Source organism: Littorina saxatilis, linkage group LG7 (genome assembly GCF_037325665.1).
Source record: "Littorina saxatilis isolate snail1 linkage group LG7, US_GU_Lsax_2.0, whole genome shotgun sequence".
In the NCBI taxonomy this organism is placed as follows: Eukaryota; Metazoa; Mollusca; class Gastropoda; order Littorinimorpha; family Littorinidae; genus Littorina; species Littorina saxatilis.
Genome location: NC_090251.1, coordinates 27,341,243 through 27,358,773, shown reverse-complemented (window position 1 = coordinate 27,358,773; position 17,531 = coordinate 27,341,243). Strand labels below are relative to the sequence as shown.

Below are 17,531 nucleotides of genomic sequence, written 5' to 3'. Positions count from 1 at the left end.
ATCTCAAATTACAGCATAGTATCTGCTAGCAATGAGGAAGACCGATTTCAGGGGAAAATTGACTTGTATTGTCCACATATTTGTTTTCTGTTTGCTTAACGCCCAGCCGACCACGAAGGGCCATATCAGGGCGGTGCTGCTTTGACATTTAACGTGCGCCACACACAAGACAGAAGTCGCAGCACAGGCTTCATGTCTCACCCAGTCACATTATTCTGACACCGGACCAACCAGTCCTAGCACTAACCCCATAATGCCAGACGCCAGGCGGAGCAGCCACTAGATTGCCAATTTTAAAGCTTTAGGTATGACCCGGCCGGGGTTCGAACCCACGACCTCCCGTTGATCACGGGGCGGATCACGCCTTACCACTAGGCCAACCGTGCCGGTCTGTCCACATATGCTTTTGTTGTCAAAAGATCAGCTACACTGAAAGTCGTGAGTTAATCTCCATGCTAAAATGTCGCTGCTAGAGAAAAGCAGGAAATGAATGATGCGTCGTATTTTCCTTGCTCAATGGAGAGAACGTTTTGGACGGTTTCAACTGACCACAGACGGAGGCATTGCGTTCCGAGTGTCCAAGAATATGATATGAGCAAGCCGCTGTCTTCCTCAAATGCGTTGCCTATGCCCTCGAAGCTTGACACCAATAATGACTGTACTTCCTCTCTGAACTTCAGTTTGACACTTGAGATCTGATCGTGATGGTCCAACCGAGGAGTCTGCAAATCGAGAGGACCAATTCAAGGACGCACAGCTCCAGTTGAAGGACGAGGAACCAGTTGGCAAACTGAGGTTGGTCTTGCTTCGTTTTGTTGCATCACTCCTCGAAACTGATGGGAGAATCACATGATTGAGCGTACTTGGAGAAGGCCTTGTGCTGCATGTCTGGTTCTTGGCACGTGACTGACTTTAATGACAGAATCTGATGTACCGCAGGATGGGATTCCTGAAGCTGAGGTGACGTTGGTCCTCCCACTACCGTCAAGCCAGTCACCAAGGGACTTTAACGCCGCCATTTCAATGTGAAACCCGCCCATCATGACAAAGACTTGAAAACCTTTCTCTCCGTGTGTGTCAGGACATTTCTACGGAGCGGTAGCAGAGCAATGGTTGCAGCAGACTGAGCTGGTTCTTCCTGATGCGCAGCGTGAAAAGCTAACCTTGATACAGGGTGGTCAGCATAACAGTACTCCCCGATTGTTTTTCTGCAATGTTCCACTGAGCCACGTGTATTCTGTTGTATGACTGATAGTTTCAGGACGAATGGTTACCTGTAGGTTTGTTACAAGGCGGTGGGAATTGATCATCCCTAGCGAAGGCAAGAGGGACGATGTCTGTGTACCAAACACGGAGGACACTGGGCAACATGTGTCCTTCCTTTGACTGACCGCGGTTCAATATGTAAATAAAACTTTGCTGACGATCAGAATCTTTCACACCATTCTGTATCCCGTTGAAAGACTCAGTTGATGTTGTAGAACTTAGGTAAACATAATGTCGTCAGTCATTTGAGGAGGAACCACAACGCCATTTTCCTCAAATATCTTGCAGGCAGTGTTTGCTATGTCTGTATATATTGTCAGCACACGACTGTTGTAGGAGATTCCCATACCAAGAGTGTGCAGAGTGTAAACAAGGTCTTTTTTCTTGGTCAGCGAGTGCACCTTCAGGCAAAGGTACACTGGTAGTTGTGACTCGTGTTTGTGACTGTGCCTTGGGTGTGCAGTCCTACTTTTATGTGTCTTTTTCTTGGCGCTGAAAGCTTGGCGTTGAGCCATCGTCAAGACAGCTTGGCTTTGCAAGGGTTGTTTGTTTGTACCTTCCGTTGTTTCAGGGCCATGTAGTATCATGCTAACCACAGCTTATATCAAAATATACAGCATTATTTTGACATCCACGCTTGAAGGTTCAATTGAAAGTGTTTGAGAGTTTGAACATTTCTCTGCGTATGAGTTGTGCAGCTTTTGCGAAATGCAGCACTTCTGTATCTTGCGAACAGGCTTCATTGATTGCATCTCCTGTGTATTTGTCAAACTTCATCAGGACATGATATTCTCGACCTTGATATTGCTGCAACAAAGTACACAGACAAACAATTAGTAACAAGAACTTAGCTTGATCGAATGTTTCAAGCGAATGATTCGCTTGGGACTTTCCCAACAAGTGGCCGAAACATTCGATCAAGCTAAGTTCTTGTTTGTAATTGTTTGTCTGTGCACTGTAAAGACCGTTCGGTCGATATATTTGTGACCGTGTAACGTATTGTTTTGTCAATAACAAACGTTCCAACAACCTACCTTTCTTGTTTTTTTTAATTCTGAAATGTGGAACTTTGGCAGTCTCTTTGTTTTTGGATTTATTTAATCTCGTGTCAGTTCTTGTTTGACACAGTACACACAGGTACCAGTATTGCTGCAGATTCTGTTGTAGTGACAGACTAAGAGTTTTGTACATGTATATGACACAGAGTCGTGTCTGTATTTTCGTTTATTCTTTGATGTCATGCTTGACAGTCGCGGGCGAGACTGATCCTTCACACTATATCATCATCACTGGAGGATTAATGCCCCGTTTTAAACAGAAGCAGCAATGTCCCTATAGTACACAATTATGTCAAAAGTCCAGTTGTACAGGTTCATTGCCTCCAGCAAACGGTTTGGATAATTATTAATTTACCCTATGTACATGTTTTATGTTTGTTCAACATTATTATCCAATTCAGAATGCATTTCTAATGCGGACGACGTGTGTGTGTGTGTGTGTGTGTGTGTGTGTGTGTGTGTGTGTGTGTGTGTGTGTGTGTGTGCGGGCGTGCGTGGGTGAGTGAGTGTGTGAGTGTGTTAAATTGCATGTTGTTACATGTAGTCTCAAACTGTCTTGTTGTTGTTGCTTTTGCATATGTTTTTTTCTTCGGTTTTTTTTTCTCATTTGTTTTCCCTTCTACAGTTCCCCGTATCGTCCGCCAAACCAAATATCATTATTGCTTTTAAGAGCACGTTTAAAAGCTTTGCTTGTTGTGCTCCATTTACTAATTCATGGTATGCGGCTTTGTTGTATGTAATTTTGCTGAACTTAAAATTGTTTAAACCAAAAGTCAACAACAAATAATTACCGAATTACAAGTAATTCCAATGTTTACTAGAAACAAAACAATAAATACTCAACATTGCTAACATGCACCACGCCTTTATGAATACAAATGCCCATGAAGATTAAAATATACTGGTGTGACAACTGTTGGCCTGCCATACATTGTACTCCCGAATGACCCCACACTGCCAGCTTACAGGAAAACCTCTCTCACTGTAACACTCAAACTCTGTCTGCACTACATCTTATTGATTTTCACAGACTGTTTACCGTTCAACACGACAGATTTCTGTGTCATATCAGAGATCTTGCTGTGATTTATTTGCTTTGACGAGTTTATGTAATGGACAGTAGGGCCTAAAGCTTCGCAATTTTTTGGAAATTTTACGGCAGTACTTGAACTGAATCGGTTCGGCTGATCTGCGAACGGACGACAAAGACTTCATGGTTTAAAAAAAAAAAAAAAAAGTTGTGGGTACGTCTTCCAGACTGCCGATCAATCAAGTCAAACACCATCCCTGATAAGCTATGTGCGCATACAAAAAAAAAAACCCCACAGTATTCTCAGTGATTACTTTGCAAATAACCTTTAAAGGCACAGTAAGCCTCCCGTAAACCATCACAGAGCTCCCCGAGCGTCTAAATACAGTACAAGCATACTTCCATTTGAACGCTCACCGAACGGGAACATCCTGGCTGCTTTCTGTCGAGCGTAAGACATTTTCCAAGAATTTATTTTCGTGGACTTGGTCCTCTACAACAATGGCGCCTCGTTTTGGTGCTAGACCTAACTTTTAAAATCTAAATAATAAATTGACAGCTTGTTACACAAACATTCTTTAATCATAAAAGAATTCGTTTTTCATCAAGACAAGATCAGAACAATTCGAAGTTGTGAAAGTTTAAAAAAAAAAAGAAAAGCCCAGAAGCAGGGTCACGCAAGGGTCGTGGCAGACGACGGTTTTATCAGTGCAAATCGCCGTTCCTCTCAACAGTCAAAAGCCATCGCTAGAGTTCTTGTGAACCACAGCCGTTGTTTCGTGCATAAAAAACGTGCTTTTGTAGATAAGCTCACGTCGAGTCGCATTCAAATGACTAACTATGACGACTGCATTGTGAAAAGGGAAAACTGGATCACACGGGTTCACGATGGCTCAGGGGTAAGATAAACCACGCAAAAATAAATTCTTTGAAAATTGTTCGCTCTTTACGGAGGGCACCTAGGATGTTCTCAATTGGTGAGTGTTTAAATGAAAGAGTGTCTGTACTGTGTGTAAAAGCCTGACCGTATCTGTGATGGTTTACGGGAGGCTTACTCTGCCTTTAACATAGCAACCTGTTTCTTAAAACAAGCACCCTCCCCTGCTTGTTTGTGTCGACTGAGGTGTTTCCGGGCCGTTTTATCTTCATCCTGATGAACGGTCGTTTAAAATTGCATATGTCTTCACCAACATGCTCCACGGTAGTGCTAGACTTGCAGACCCGCCGAACCTTATAATTCTGCTCCCATCCGGTGTCAGATTCTGACGCGGCGGGCACCGCATCGCTTAATTTGTATGGTCGGCGATGTGTGTCATTTATACTGAAACTAACGACTTTAATTAATTATTACACCTTCCACAGCCATATTTGACAAACCTTCCCTTCATTGACTGTGTCAGTATGACCTTTTCTTACGTTTGGCGAGGTAAGAACATTCTAACTCTCAGCGCAGCTTTTTAATGTTAAAAAAACTCGCTATACTACCATTATCACTCGCTAGCACGGGTCTGGTGGCAGGGGCACTGTGACCACTGAACAGCCTCGCTCTGGCTACCAACAGACAGACACACACACACCGCTCTGGCACCGTCATCAATCTCACTCACCGATGCCGGCACATCGAATTTCAGCTCACTCGACCCATAAACACTAGGGATCGGTGCGGACAGCCTGTCCACCTCCGAACATACGTCTAGTAAAAAAACACCTTCTATAAACCTTCACTGAGTAGTGACACTGAGACCGTGCACGCGCGTGGGCACTGACATTGCAGTAGGCCTACTGTAGTAGTAGTAGTAGAAGTAGTAGTACACTAGTAGTATAGTCTTGAGTCGAGCGTTTGAAAATGCCTGAGTCTGAAGGCGGGTGTAACTTACACCTCTTGGTATCAGTCAGTCTGCCTTAGAGATGAGGACTGACGACAGTTGGCCAGACTGATGACCAGAATAGTGCGCTGCATGTTCCTGCATAGAACTAATTAGGCGCGTCTGCCGCGACGGTGCCTGAGCTAAACATTGCGAGCACTGCTCACAGCCCGGTGTAACACGAAATTTTTACTCCACGAAAAATTTACTCCGGAGTAAATATTTCGTACGAAATTCTTACTCTGAGTACACTTTTCGTTCGAGAAAAGAACTCCACACGGCACGAAAAAATTACTCCCTCCACGAAATTTTTACTCCCCATTTTTTTTACTTCCAGTAAAAATATCGTATGCAAAAATGGGATGCGGGCGAAGGGATAATGCCAATAAGTGATCTCGCGCACACGAATGTCGCGCTACCCTCCTTCCACCCCTTCCACCACCAAGACTAACAGGGGACAAAGGGAGTAAAAATTTCGTACACCTGGCATGGGAAGTTAAATTGCTTGTGTTTGGGTGAAGTAATTTATTCGTTATTCATTCGTCAGGGGAGTAACATTTTTGTACGAAATGTTTACTCGGACCTCACCTGTCTTGGGGAGTAATTTTCTCGTGAAATGGGGGAGTGCCTTTTTCGTAAAGGGAGTAACTTTTTCGTACGAAATGTTTACTCCGGAGTAAAAATCTCGTGGGAGTAATTTTCTCGTGTTACACCGGCACACCGCACTGTAAACATTCTCCGTCCCTTCACCTCTCGCCATCATCCGCCCTACCCGCTTGGTCTCATGCCTGAGTAGTAGCAGTAAAAGTACCGTAAACTACCTTGTATACGCCCCCCCCCCCCCCACAATTGCACCAATTTTGCCCAAAAGTTGGCAGGGTGGGCGTTTATGTGTCTAGGTACTATGCCCTTTGCACTGATGAGCGGTTTCTTTGCTGGAATAAAGATATTTTGGTCACTTGCTATGATCGAAGTGTTATTGCACAAAAATGTCCTCTCTCTCTCTCTCTCTCTCTCTCTCTCTCTCTCTCTCTCTCTCTCTCTCTCTCTCTCTCTCTCTCTCTCTCTCTCTCTCTCACACACACTCACACACAAGGAATTCTGCAAGCAAACGGGCCATGAAGGAAATCTTGTTGGTTTATTGTCTGTAAACTGACAGTTGCAGTTTATAACTTTATAACGTTAAAAGATAATGCTAACTGGCCACTAAGATAAATCCAGATCAGTGGTGAACAAACCGATCAGCATTTGAAACTTTAATAAACCAATATCACAATCAAGACAGTGTAAAAGTCAGGTTTGTCTCTGAAACCGCGAAAGATTATTTGTTGTCAGTTTGTTCACCTAATGAGGGGAAACATTAGTGAGCGATGGCATCTGGTCACACTGAAATCTCTACCGCGCGCAAAACATTTCCAAGGAAGAGAAACAATTAAAAATAACAACAACAGCAGACTGAAAATTCATGTTTTGCTTCCTGTTACTCCAATGATCGAAAATGGGGGTGGGGGTGGGCGTTTACCAGGAACTCACGCTGTGCGATGAATTTGACCAAAAGTAGGGGGTAGGCGTTTACTCGATACTGGGCGTAGTCTATGCGTAGTTGTTGTTGTTGATGTTGCTGGTGTTGTAGTCTTTTGTTGTTCCGTGACCCGAGCATCGAGTCTCACATCACGCGGTATTTTTTAGTTGCGCATGCTGAGCTATCGCGGCTTCAGGAAGGTTCCGCGATGGCTCCTTGGTAATGGATTACATTTAGTTAGTTTGCAAGCGGAAAAATGCAACCAAGTAGCAAATTTGTCGCTTTTAAGATTCAAATTTCTTGTTATACTGTTTCCAGTGTTCAACGATGGTTACATAAGCAAAATAAACACGTTGAGATAGAAATTTAACCCGAGAAGAGCTAGAGAGTAAAGCGAGTTCTCGCGAGACTCTAGAAACCAATACACGAATGCACGTGAAGGTAGATGTCTGAGTGAAAATAGTTGGTTGCCTGTCTGAATGATGCCGGCCGCATCTAACAAAATCGAAACAAAGCCCTCTGCGGAGGCACTGGATCCGACGAAGCAGTTTCTCAGTTTACTGGACAAGAAGGTCCGGAACATTGAGAAGAGGAAAGTAAGTTGTTTCTTGAATCTTTAATGGAAATTCCGTCAACTATCTATAATGGCTGCCAGAGGAGACAACAAAGATTATCGGTAACGATCTCCGTCAAATGTCGAACACGTTTGCCCAGTGAAAACAGCAGCCGTAAGCTATCTTACAATTGCATTTAATGCATTTACTTACATTGCAGTGTGAGAAGTCACCTGTTATGCTTTGTTTCTGTCATAGTTTGTTGCGTTTTGCTGCCTCTTGATCAAATAATCCAACATGGCGGCCAACACAAGCATGAACAAGGCAAAACGCACATGGCCGGGGGAACGGCAGCATTTTACGCACTCATTAGACATGTAAAATAATGAATCAAAATGTTGATGAGATGATGTTGTGCCATAACCTATTCTCTTGACAGAAACATTCACTGTGATGTCTAATTATGACGAATATGAGTTCAGTCAAATTTCAAAATAGCCAAAATGTGAGCTAGGGTAGTGGGGGCTGTAGTTCAGGCATGAAATATTGTACCTTTCAGAGAGACAGAGTATCGTGTCGATCGTAAGTTCAGGTGCATATATTTTTAGATAAGTTCTAGGTGTCACTTCATCAGAACAAAACAAAGTGTGGTGCTGGTCAGATCATAATTAGAATGTCACAAAAGGTATCTAACCAGGATGTAAACATAACCAGACTCCTTCAGTGATTTTATTTATGTTATGAGCATTTGGTTTGGTGAATTTGTTTTAACAATTTCTATATCGATATAGCCCGCTTTTGTGGATTGTTATGATCCTGAATCGAAAAGTAGACTCTGTCACTATCACACGAAAAGTTGAACCTGCCCACAAATACAAGTATGTACAACTCTGACGCAGTGAAGGATACCAGACAAGTTTATCTTCTATATTATTATTAACCCCTCCATAGCAACTATCTCATTATAATGACCACTTTTGGTCATGGTTGTTGTAGACTTGATCGACTGTACCAATAAACAGTGTAGCATACTACTACTAGCAAACTAACATGCTTTACAAATTACAATTACAAATAGCTGTCAGTGTCTGGTACATGTTTGTTCTTAGATTTGGAGTCAGGAGAAGCCACCTAAACCCTCCCTGAAATGCTAAAATGAATTTTCGGCTGGGTGGTTACAAATACGTTCAAGTTTACAAGGTTGTTCATATTATGCATCTCCAAAAAGCTTGTTTGTTCTTAGATTTAGAGTCAAAAGATGCCACCTAAACCTTCCCTAAAATGCTAAAATTCGTTATTGGCTGGGGGGCTACTGCCAAGGGCGCTGCCCCTGCAGCCCCCCCCCCTGCCTTACAAAATGATCAGTCCTGGCAACATTTTGGGCTCCCACCCATGAATGTATATTTTTGGAAGTATTTGTAACAGAAATCAAGAGTACACATTCCATAATCTATTTGCCACTTTATATTCAATAGTTTAATACATGCCTTGAACTTTGAAGGGAACATTCAATGATTCATGTGACACTGACAACATTTAACCCAACTTTGCAAAACGATCCATCCATGTCTTGTTCTATGAGTATGACTATAGCGCAGAGTAAACATGATCCCAAGTAAAGTTTGGTACAATTACCACTTCAGCTCTGAAAGTCCAACAAACGGTATACTCGCCTTTTGCTAGTGATTCTGAAAATGTACTAGTACACTACTAGCCACAGAGCAAACTTTACTAGCCACACCAACAATTTGTTTCAGCAACTTTACTTGCATTTGGTGAGTAGATGGACATTTCTACTCGCCAGTTACATCAATACATGTTTCTACTCGTCACTTTCAGGCGTGTACTTGATCTACATTTGATAGTTTTTAGTCGTTTGTTGTTGCTGTGTCGAACCACTGAATAACTGATCTGTTGCCGTTGTTATACAACAAAGATTGTTTTGTCAACAGTTACTGAGTGTTCATAAAACTAGTGATACTGATAGCAGTGTGCAATGGTGCATGTTTGAGAACAACTGTTTCAAGTTTCACAACTGTGTTTTCTCTGTTTTTCAGTCCAAGTTGGACGCTGTGCGTGCCAAGCAGGACGCAGGAGAGATTTTGGAGAGAGAACAAAAGGTAAAACCAATAATTTGAATAAATGAGATGTTTTTAAAAAAATTATTTTTTCCTGTAAATTTGAATCAATAAATGTTGTGGAAATGCTGTGTCCGGAATTGGTAAAAGTTAAGGTGTTTTATGGCAGAGGGGTTATATCTTTAAATTGTAATTTTGTATTTTTACAGAAGCGCTCTTGTGACTGAGTCTTAGAAATAGTATTACTATAATAGTATTACTAATACTAAGTAATATGTATTTAGCCCTGATGATAAGTCTATCTACATTTAACTGGTAATTTATGTGATCATATGTCAGGGTAGGTGTGCGCTGGTTGATAAGCACCATTGTAATACTGTCAAGCATGATTTGTTTAGTCTCAAAGAATTGAAGCAGGGATTTCTTGTACCTACTTTTTGGTGGTGTTGTGTGCATGTAATGTACTATTTCTAGTGATATTGATGTTCAGTTTTTCTTCTGAATGTGATTAATGTGTTTTGATTTGACCTTGTGTAAGAGTGACTCACTGACTGCACGTTTTGAATGTGGTATGATTGCAGGAGGCCATTACTCATTATGAGGAGGTCATCGCAAACTTGGAGTTTGCCAGGGAATTGCAGAAAAACTTCAACCAAGTTGCTGCTGACGTAGGTGTTGGTTGCTGACATTTTCAGCTGGCCATTTCTTTCGTTCCCTTGATTCAGCTATACTGCCATGCTCCCAGTACAGTCCACAGTTTTGTTTTCATTTGATTCTTCAGAACTTTGACCATACAATTTTTCACTTAAACTGCGACCTTACCATTCTGCACGCCGATCCCCTCTCACGAAATTGGCTTTCAAAAAATATTTAAGTAATGAGAGGAAAAGCGTTGATAATTCCCTAAACTCAGGATACTCTACTTCATTGTAAATCTAAGAATATGAAAACATGACTTCTGTTGTTATTTTTGACACTTTGTGGAAATGACCTGCAGGGATGTCGATAGGCGTCAGGAATCGGACATATAATGATGAAAATCCCCAAATGTCTGATTCACATTGCCGCATGTCGGTCAGATGTCCTATCGTTTTAGCCTGAGCGTGGTCATTGTCCGATTAGTACTCCATTCCATTGGACAGCGCGATATTCGTTAATTTTCATTTCAAGATACAAATCTTCTAAAAGACCGAACGCTCTCGTGTTCAGCTGACACTGAAGTTGCCAGTGCCGCGTGCGGATCTTTTCTTTTGTCGGGAATTCCCGAACCGTTTGCGGTATGCGTCGTTTGGGTATAACCGTCTCGGTGCAGCGCACAGATCTAAAAATAGTGGATTATTTTTAGATCAGTGCATGCTACAGGAGTACGGGAGACAACTCCAACTGACTAAATTTGTCGTCTGCTTTTGTTTTCGATACGAGACGAAGCACTGAATTATGCCGCTGAAAAAAAAACTAAAGCCTGCAAAAGATCAGCATTAGATCAAACCGATCATTTTGTTGAGTCACTTGAGAAAAAGTGACTATGTAATCGGTCAGTGTTAGTCTGTCCGGCCGGCCAGCCGGCCGTCCGGCCGGCCGTCCGGCCGGCCGGCCGTCCGTAGACACCACCTTAACGTTGGACTTTTCTCGGAAACTATCAAAGCGATCGGGCTCATATTTTGTTTAGTCGTGACCTCCAATGACCTCTACACTTTAACGATGGTTTCGTTGACCTTTGACCTTTTTCAAGGTCACAGGTCAGCGTCAAAGGAAAAATGAGACATTTTATATCTTTGACAAAGTTCATCGGATGTGATTGAAACTTTGTAGGATTATTCTTTACATCAAAGTATTTACATCTGTAGCCTTTTACGAACGTTATCAGAAAAACAAGGGAGATAACTAGCCTTTTCTGTTCGGCAACACACAACTTAACGTTGGGCTTTTCTCGGAAACTATAAAAGTGACCGGGCTCAAATTTTATGTGAACGTGACTCCCAGTGACCTCTACACTTTGACGTCTGCTTTGGTGACCTTTGACCTTTTTCAAGGTCACAGGTATGTCTTGAAGGAAAAATTGCCTCATATAATATTCAGAACTGCGAAAGTGACTCGATCGAGCGTTTGCTCTTCTTGTTTTTCAAATGTTATCCAAATCATGCAGTTTGTAATCAAAGTAAGAGCTCTGAAGTTGTTCATGTTGGTTTCTTTTTTGTGGTTTCTTTGAAACTAAACAAATACAACATTATACGCACACTGTGTTGATGTATTTACTATATTATGTGTGTGTTCTACAGCGCGCGCGCATGGGTGTGTGTGTGTGTGTGGGCGCATGACTTTGGAACAATTCCATGGAATGTGTTAAAAGCTGTTTGGCGCAAATTCATAATGTCCTATTACACTTTCTGAAAGCGGTCAAATGTCCTATTGATGCTGAAGAACTTTGTCCTATAGGTATGAATTTGTAGCAACATCCCTGGACCTGTTTGTTTCTAGTTTGCAAAGCTTATTCTTTATACTTGTCACATGTTGCAGATTGAGAAGCAGCAGAAGAAGCAAGCGAAGCGAGAGAAGATGGAGAAGGCGACGTGTGAAGTGAAGCGTATCATGGAGGTGCTGCAGGTACAAACAACACTCGACTCGATGGGAGGGGACGCCGTTCGACAGCACTTCAAAACTGGCAAATTTGGCGCTGTGGTATGTAATGTTTTTTTTCTATCTGTGTTGTGTTGGTCTGAGAGGGTGTGTCATGCAAAAAGTGTTTCGTGTTATGAGTTGTTTGGAAAAAAACACTTGTCTGGTGGTAGTCACAGTAGGCCCTTCTTGCAACTATACAAGTCTTTGGCGTTTTCTCTGTTCATAAAATTGAGTTGACAAAGTACACAAATCGTGTGAGGGCATCTGCAATGTAAGGATAGGTTGCTGGCCCAGCACATGCCCCCTCATTACAGGAACAGTCACCCCTGCATTGGCGACCACCTCTCCATTACAACCACCACTCTTGGGTTGTTGTTATAGACTTAGTCAATGTTTTAGGTTTGAACCGTTTGCAGAGTACACTTAGTTGACTGGAATTACGAGTGCAGGTTTTGGGTACACTGAGTTGACATAAGAATTTTGTTCTGTTAAGGTGTAAACAGAAAGCGTCTTGACATTAGAATTTTGTTCTGTTAAGGTGTAAACAGAAAGCGTCTTGACATTAGAATTTTGTTCTGTTAAGGTGTAAACAGAAAGCGTCTTGACATTAGAATTTTGTTCTGTTAAGGTGTAAACAGAAAGCGTCTTGACATTAGAATTTTGTTCTGTTAAGGTGTAAACAGAAAGCGTCTTGACATTAGAATTTTGTTCTGTTAAGGTGTAAACAGAAAGCGTCTTGACATTAGAATTTTGTTCTGTTAAGGTGTAAACAGAAAGCGTCTTGACATTAGAATTTTGTTCTGTTAAGGTGTAAACAGAAAGCGTCTTGACATTAGAATTTTGTTCTGTTAAGGTGTAAACAGAAAGCGTCTTGACATTAGAATTTTGTTCTGTTAAGGTGTAAACAGAAAGCGTCTTGACATTAGAATTTTGTTCTGTTAAGGTGTAAACAGAAAGCGTCTTGATATTAGAATTTTGTTCTGTTAAGGTGTAAACAGAAAGCGTCTTGACATTAGAATTTTGTTCTGTTAAGGTGTAAACAGAAAGCGTCTTGACATAAGAATTTTGTTCTGTTAAGGTGTAAACAGAAAGCGTCTTGACATTAGAATTTTGTTCTGTTAAGGTGTAAACAGAAAGCGTCTTGACATTAGAATTTTGTTCTGTTAAGGTGTAAACAGAAAGCGTCTTGACATTAGAATTTTGTTCTGTTAAGGTGTAAACAGAAAGCGTCTTGACATTAGAATTTTGTTCTGTTAAGGTGTAAACAGAAAGCGTCTTGACATTAGAATTTTGTTCTGTTAAGGTGTAAACAGAAAGCGTCTTGACATTAGAATTTTGTTCTGTTAAGGTGTAAACAGAAAGCGTCTTGACATAAGAATTTTGTTCTGTTAAGGTGTAAACAGAAAGCGTCTTGACATTAGAATTTTGTTCTGTTAAGGTGTAAAGGTGAACAGCTCAGATCATGGGTCAATAAAGTGTTACACAGATGGTCAAAATTAAAGTACAAGATATTGCACTGGAAGTGGAACTACACTGTTGCTTAGTGTCTGTATGAAGCTACAAGGTGAAAATAGAAAAAGAAAAACACGATTCTTGACTTTGATGGGCTTTTTCTGCTCGTAAGCACACATTCTTCCACTCATCACAGCATGCCCCATTATTGAGTTTAAAACACCAATTAAATTTTTTTTGAATAAAACTCACAATTTTACAATAAGAATTTAGAGACCTGAATCAATTAGGTATATCCTACTTAGTTTGACTTTTGAGAAACTAAGTAATTACACATTTAATTGAATCAGTCAGACAGACGGAGACATAGAGAGACAGACAGAGGGCAAACAGAAATCTGAGAAAGAAACCCCTTTAAAAATGTTACCATGTTTGAAATGAAACATCGCAAGGTGAAGCCATAATTCATCACCTTTCAGTATGACGTCATGAGCGTGTTCCACACTTGAAATGACGTGTTTTTATCATGTTGTCAGCTGCACGGAGCTTGGAAGTATAATTTCCATTCAACGATCTGAGTTTGTTAAGTTTTAGCCTATTTTCAACGTCAAACACCATGAAACTATATATATTTGGAATCAGAAAATGGTAAGGAATAGATAGAAGTTGTTTTTAAGTGTCTTTTTTCATAAATAAAGATAGTGGTTATTTATCGGTTTTCTTCATTTTTAAGCATAATTATCAATACAAAACAACAAAACTATATAGTTTTAGATACAGGACGCAATAGGGAATACACCAATATATTTTTTTTGTTTCAAATATTAGTTTTTAAAAATTTGAAAAAATGACATATTTCGAACAAACATTTCAATAACAAAACTTTAAGTGACCAAACTGAAATGCAATCCCATAATCCGGCCTAGATCTGAGATTGTGTGATAAGAAATAAGATCAAATTGATGAAAAACTGTAACTGTGAAAGTGCTGCCTCGACCTTTTGGCAAACGGTAAAATATGACGTCATCAAACTGTCCTATCAATAAACGGGAAAACCTTCTTTGAGAAAATCCAGTCAAAAATATCCATATCAAATTTCATAAAGATCCACTCCGTAGTTTTTGAGATATGATCTGCAGTGTGAAAAAACGCCCATAACGCCCAAAACGCAAATGATTTGGTCGTGTTCTGCTGATACTATAATGTTTTTCTTTCCTAAAACACACTATAATAGTAGCCTTTCCCAATGTCTATGCTAAAACTGACTTGTCTGTGTTGTCAATGATTTTGCTACAGTGTGAGAACACAATCTCACGCCCATAACGCTGTGACACGAAAACTTATTTGGTCGTGTTTTGCCGATACTGTAATGTCTTTCTTTTTTAAAACACACTATAATAGTAGCCCTTCCCAAATGCAATGCTAAAAATGACTGGTCTGTGTTGTCAATGATTTTCTGCGAGAATGCGATCTATCTGTTTGTCGCAAAGCCCGTGTGACACGAAAGTTATGAGCTGAAGACAAAATCTGCTGAGTGCAATTACGTTTCAGAAGATAGTTGTTTAAAACAGTTTATCACTCAGACACGCAAAGGAACACTATAACTTTATTATTCAGGCCATATTTGCTTTCCTTTGTCATGTATGCAAGTACTGGCCTTGGTTGAAGAAAGTGACCTGTCGCTGTGCAACAAATTTGTCGCCATTTTCCGCCGTGTTTTGTAAATAAAACGTGTTTACTACCCACACATACAAAACGATGCTGTTGTTTCTTTTTATTTTCTTATTGTTTGATTCATGCTTAGCAGTTTAGTATGCTTTGTTTTCTTCTCAATTCAATGGATGGCTATAAAATAAGCATTTAAATGTGAAGGTGTTAAAATGACCCATGATCTGAGCTGTTCATAAACAGAAAGCGTCTTGACATAAGAATTTTGTTCTGTTAAGGTGTAAACAGAAAGCGTCTTGACATTAGAATTTTGTTCTGTTAAGGTGTAAACAGAAAGCGTCTTGACATAAGAATTTTGTTCTGTTAAGGTGTAAACAGAAAGCGTCTTGACATTAGAATTTTGTTCTGTTAAGGTGTAAACAGAAAGCGTCTTGACATTAGAATTTTGTTCTGTTAAGGTGTAAACAGAAAGCGTCTTGACATTAGAATTTTGTTCTGTTAAGGTGTAAACAGAAAGCGTCTTGACATTAGAATTTTGTTCTGTTAAGGTGTAAACAGAAAGCGTCTTGACATTAGAATTTTGTTCTGTTAAGGTGTAAACAGAAAGCGTCTTGACATTAGAATTTTGTGTGTGAAGGTATTAACAGAAGACAACTTGATATAAGAATTATATGTGTTTTGGTGTAAACAGAAAACAACTGGACACAAGTATTGTGTGTTTTAAGGTGTTAACAGAAGACAACTCGACATAAGAATTCTGTGTGTTAAGGTGTTAACAGAAGACAACTTGACATAAGAATTCTGTGTGTGCAGGTGTTAACTGAAGACAACCTGACAGCACTGGACGATTTGTACCAGCTGATATGCCCCACGCGGGAGGGCGAGGAGAACTTCGGGAACAAGCTGAACGTGGCCAGCGAACACGTAATCAGTTTGCTGGAGTTCCGGGACCGTGCGGTGGCCGGCTCAACCTACAAAGAGCTGATGGAGCTGATCGATCTCATCAATGGTTGTGGCTACTTTGAGCGCGCTCGCGAGGCCGAGGAAACTTCTGCAGGTGAGGAGGAGGATTTTGAAAAAAGAAGACTGGTGTGTACGCCAGTGCTACTGCCTTCCTAGTGGAAGGTTTGGGGTAGGAATCCTGGCAGCACCTGATGGGTAAAGGGTGCCTGGGTCTAGATATGTGTGGACCTCGGCCTAAACCTCCGTCATGTGTTTGGGCATGCCAGTAACATGGGTGGGATTCTTCTGGTATATTCCGGAAATCCAGATTCGTAATGTCTGTGGTGATGTTTCTTTGATTGTTGATTGTACAAATCCTTCAGCGTCTGGGGGCCCCCAGACCCCCCCCCCCCCCCCCCTTAAGATTATTCAGTATTCATGAAATTTTTTAGTCCCACCCATGCAGTAATCTGATATATATATATATTATTAGTTATCATTAGATTTGACTGTGATATCAACATTTATCAGTCTGAATGTCGAGAAAGCTTACGCCGAGATCTGATATGATTCAGCCTTTCGAGACATTCAGACTGATAAATGTTGATATCACAGTCAAATCTAACGATAACGATTTTATCGCATTCGATTTCGGAACAGTAGGAATCATAAACCTACCTAAGAAGTCAGACAAACGCAAGGGAGGCTACTGCCTTGTATTTAATGTTGGAAATGTTGGGTTGTCTTTTCCTGCTTTCGTAACTTTGCTGCTCTTACTTTTATTTTTCAGTAACTGGTTCTTTTTCTCAGACAAAATAAGGCATTTATAATGAAAAAAGAACAAAAATATACGGTCGAAACAGATCACCAACAAAGGCTAACAAGTTCAGTGGAGTTGCCAGTTCGAAGGAACAGCGAAGAATGTCCCAGTTACTTCCTCAGTCGTACTCTTTTTGACTGTTCGATTTGGCAATTCTGAACGATGGCAGGAACTGAAGTGCGCCAGGCAGTATCAGCGAAGTCCTCTGGCTCATTTTCTGTGCCCAAGAAAGCTTCCAGGTATTTGTCGGTATCGGCGGACTGCATAATAATGTTGTCGAAGCTCAGTCTCGCTTACGACGCATCCAAAATGGCGTCCTCCGACGGCGCTGTGACTGTGAAAGATGCTGAAAGTTGTTCGGTTGATGTTGTACGGCTACGACTAAGAAAGGTGGACAATGGTTCATGCAGGTGCGAACTGTTTAAATCGTCTGCTCATTTCCTGCCTTTTTGTGAGTGATGTGCGCTGAAACACTGCAAGAGATCTCACAGTTTTCTAAGTACTGCCACTATACTGGTACTTTCAAGGTCAGCTTTGTTTATGGCTGTTCCAACTACCTCAGTCGGTAAGATTGTAACATTCTTTTCTACTACTTCTCTGTTAAAGCTGGGTGGGAACAGTTTGATTTTATTCATTGCACAGCTTAATCTTTCTGAT

The 17,531-nt window shown here is 40.9% G+C and overlaps 1 protein-coding gene across 1 annotated transcript in view; it reads left to right on the top strand.

Annotated features, from left to right (window-relative positions):
• Positions 1 to 7,149: 7,149 nt before the first annotated feature.
• LOC138971061 (caprin-1-like) overlaps positions 7,150 to 17,531 on the top strand; it is a 28,701-nt gene continuing 18,319 nt past the window's right edge. The window contains exons 1-5 of the mRNA XM_070343664.1: positions 7,150 to 7,337; positions 9,353 to 9,415; positions 9,955 to 10,041; positions 11,891 to 12,052; positions 15,926 to 16,169. Coding sequence (XP_070199765.1) covers positions 7,221 to 7,337; positions 9,353 to 9,415; positions 9,955 to 10,041; positions 11,891 to 12,052; positions 15,926 to 16,169 — 673 coding nt within the window. The 5' untranslated portion in view covers positions 7,150 to 7,220. The remainder of the gene's footprint in view (positions 7,338 to 9,352; positions 9,416 to 9,954; positions 10,042 to 11,890; positions 12,053 to 15,925; positions 16,170 to 17,531) is intronic.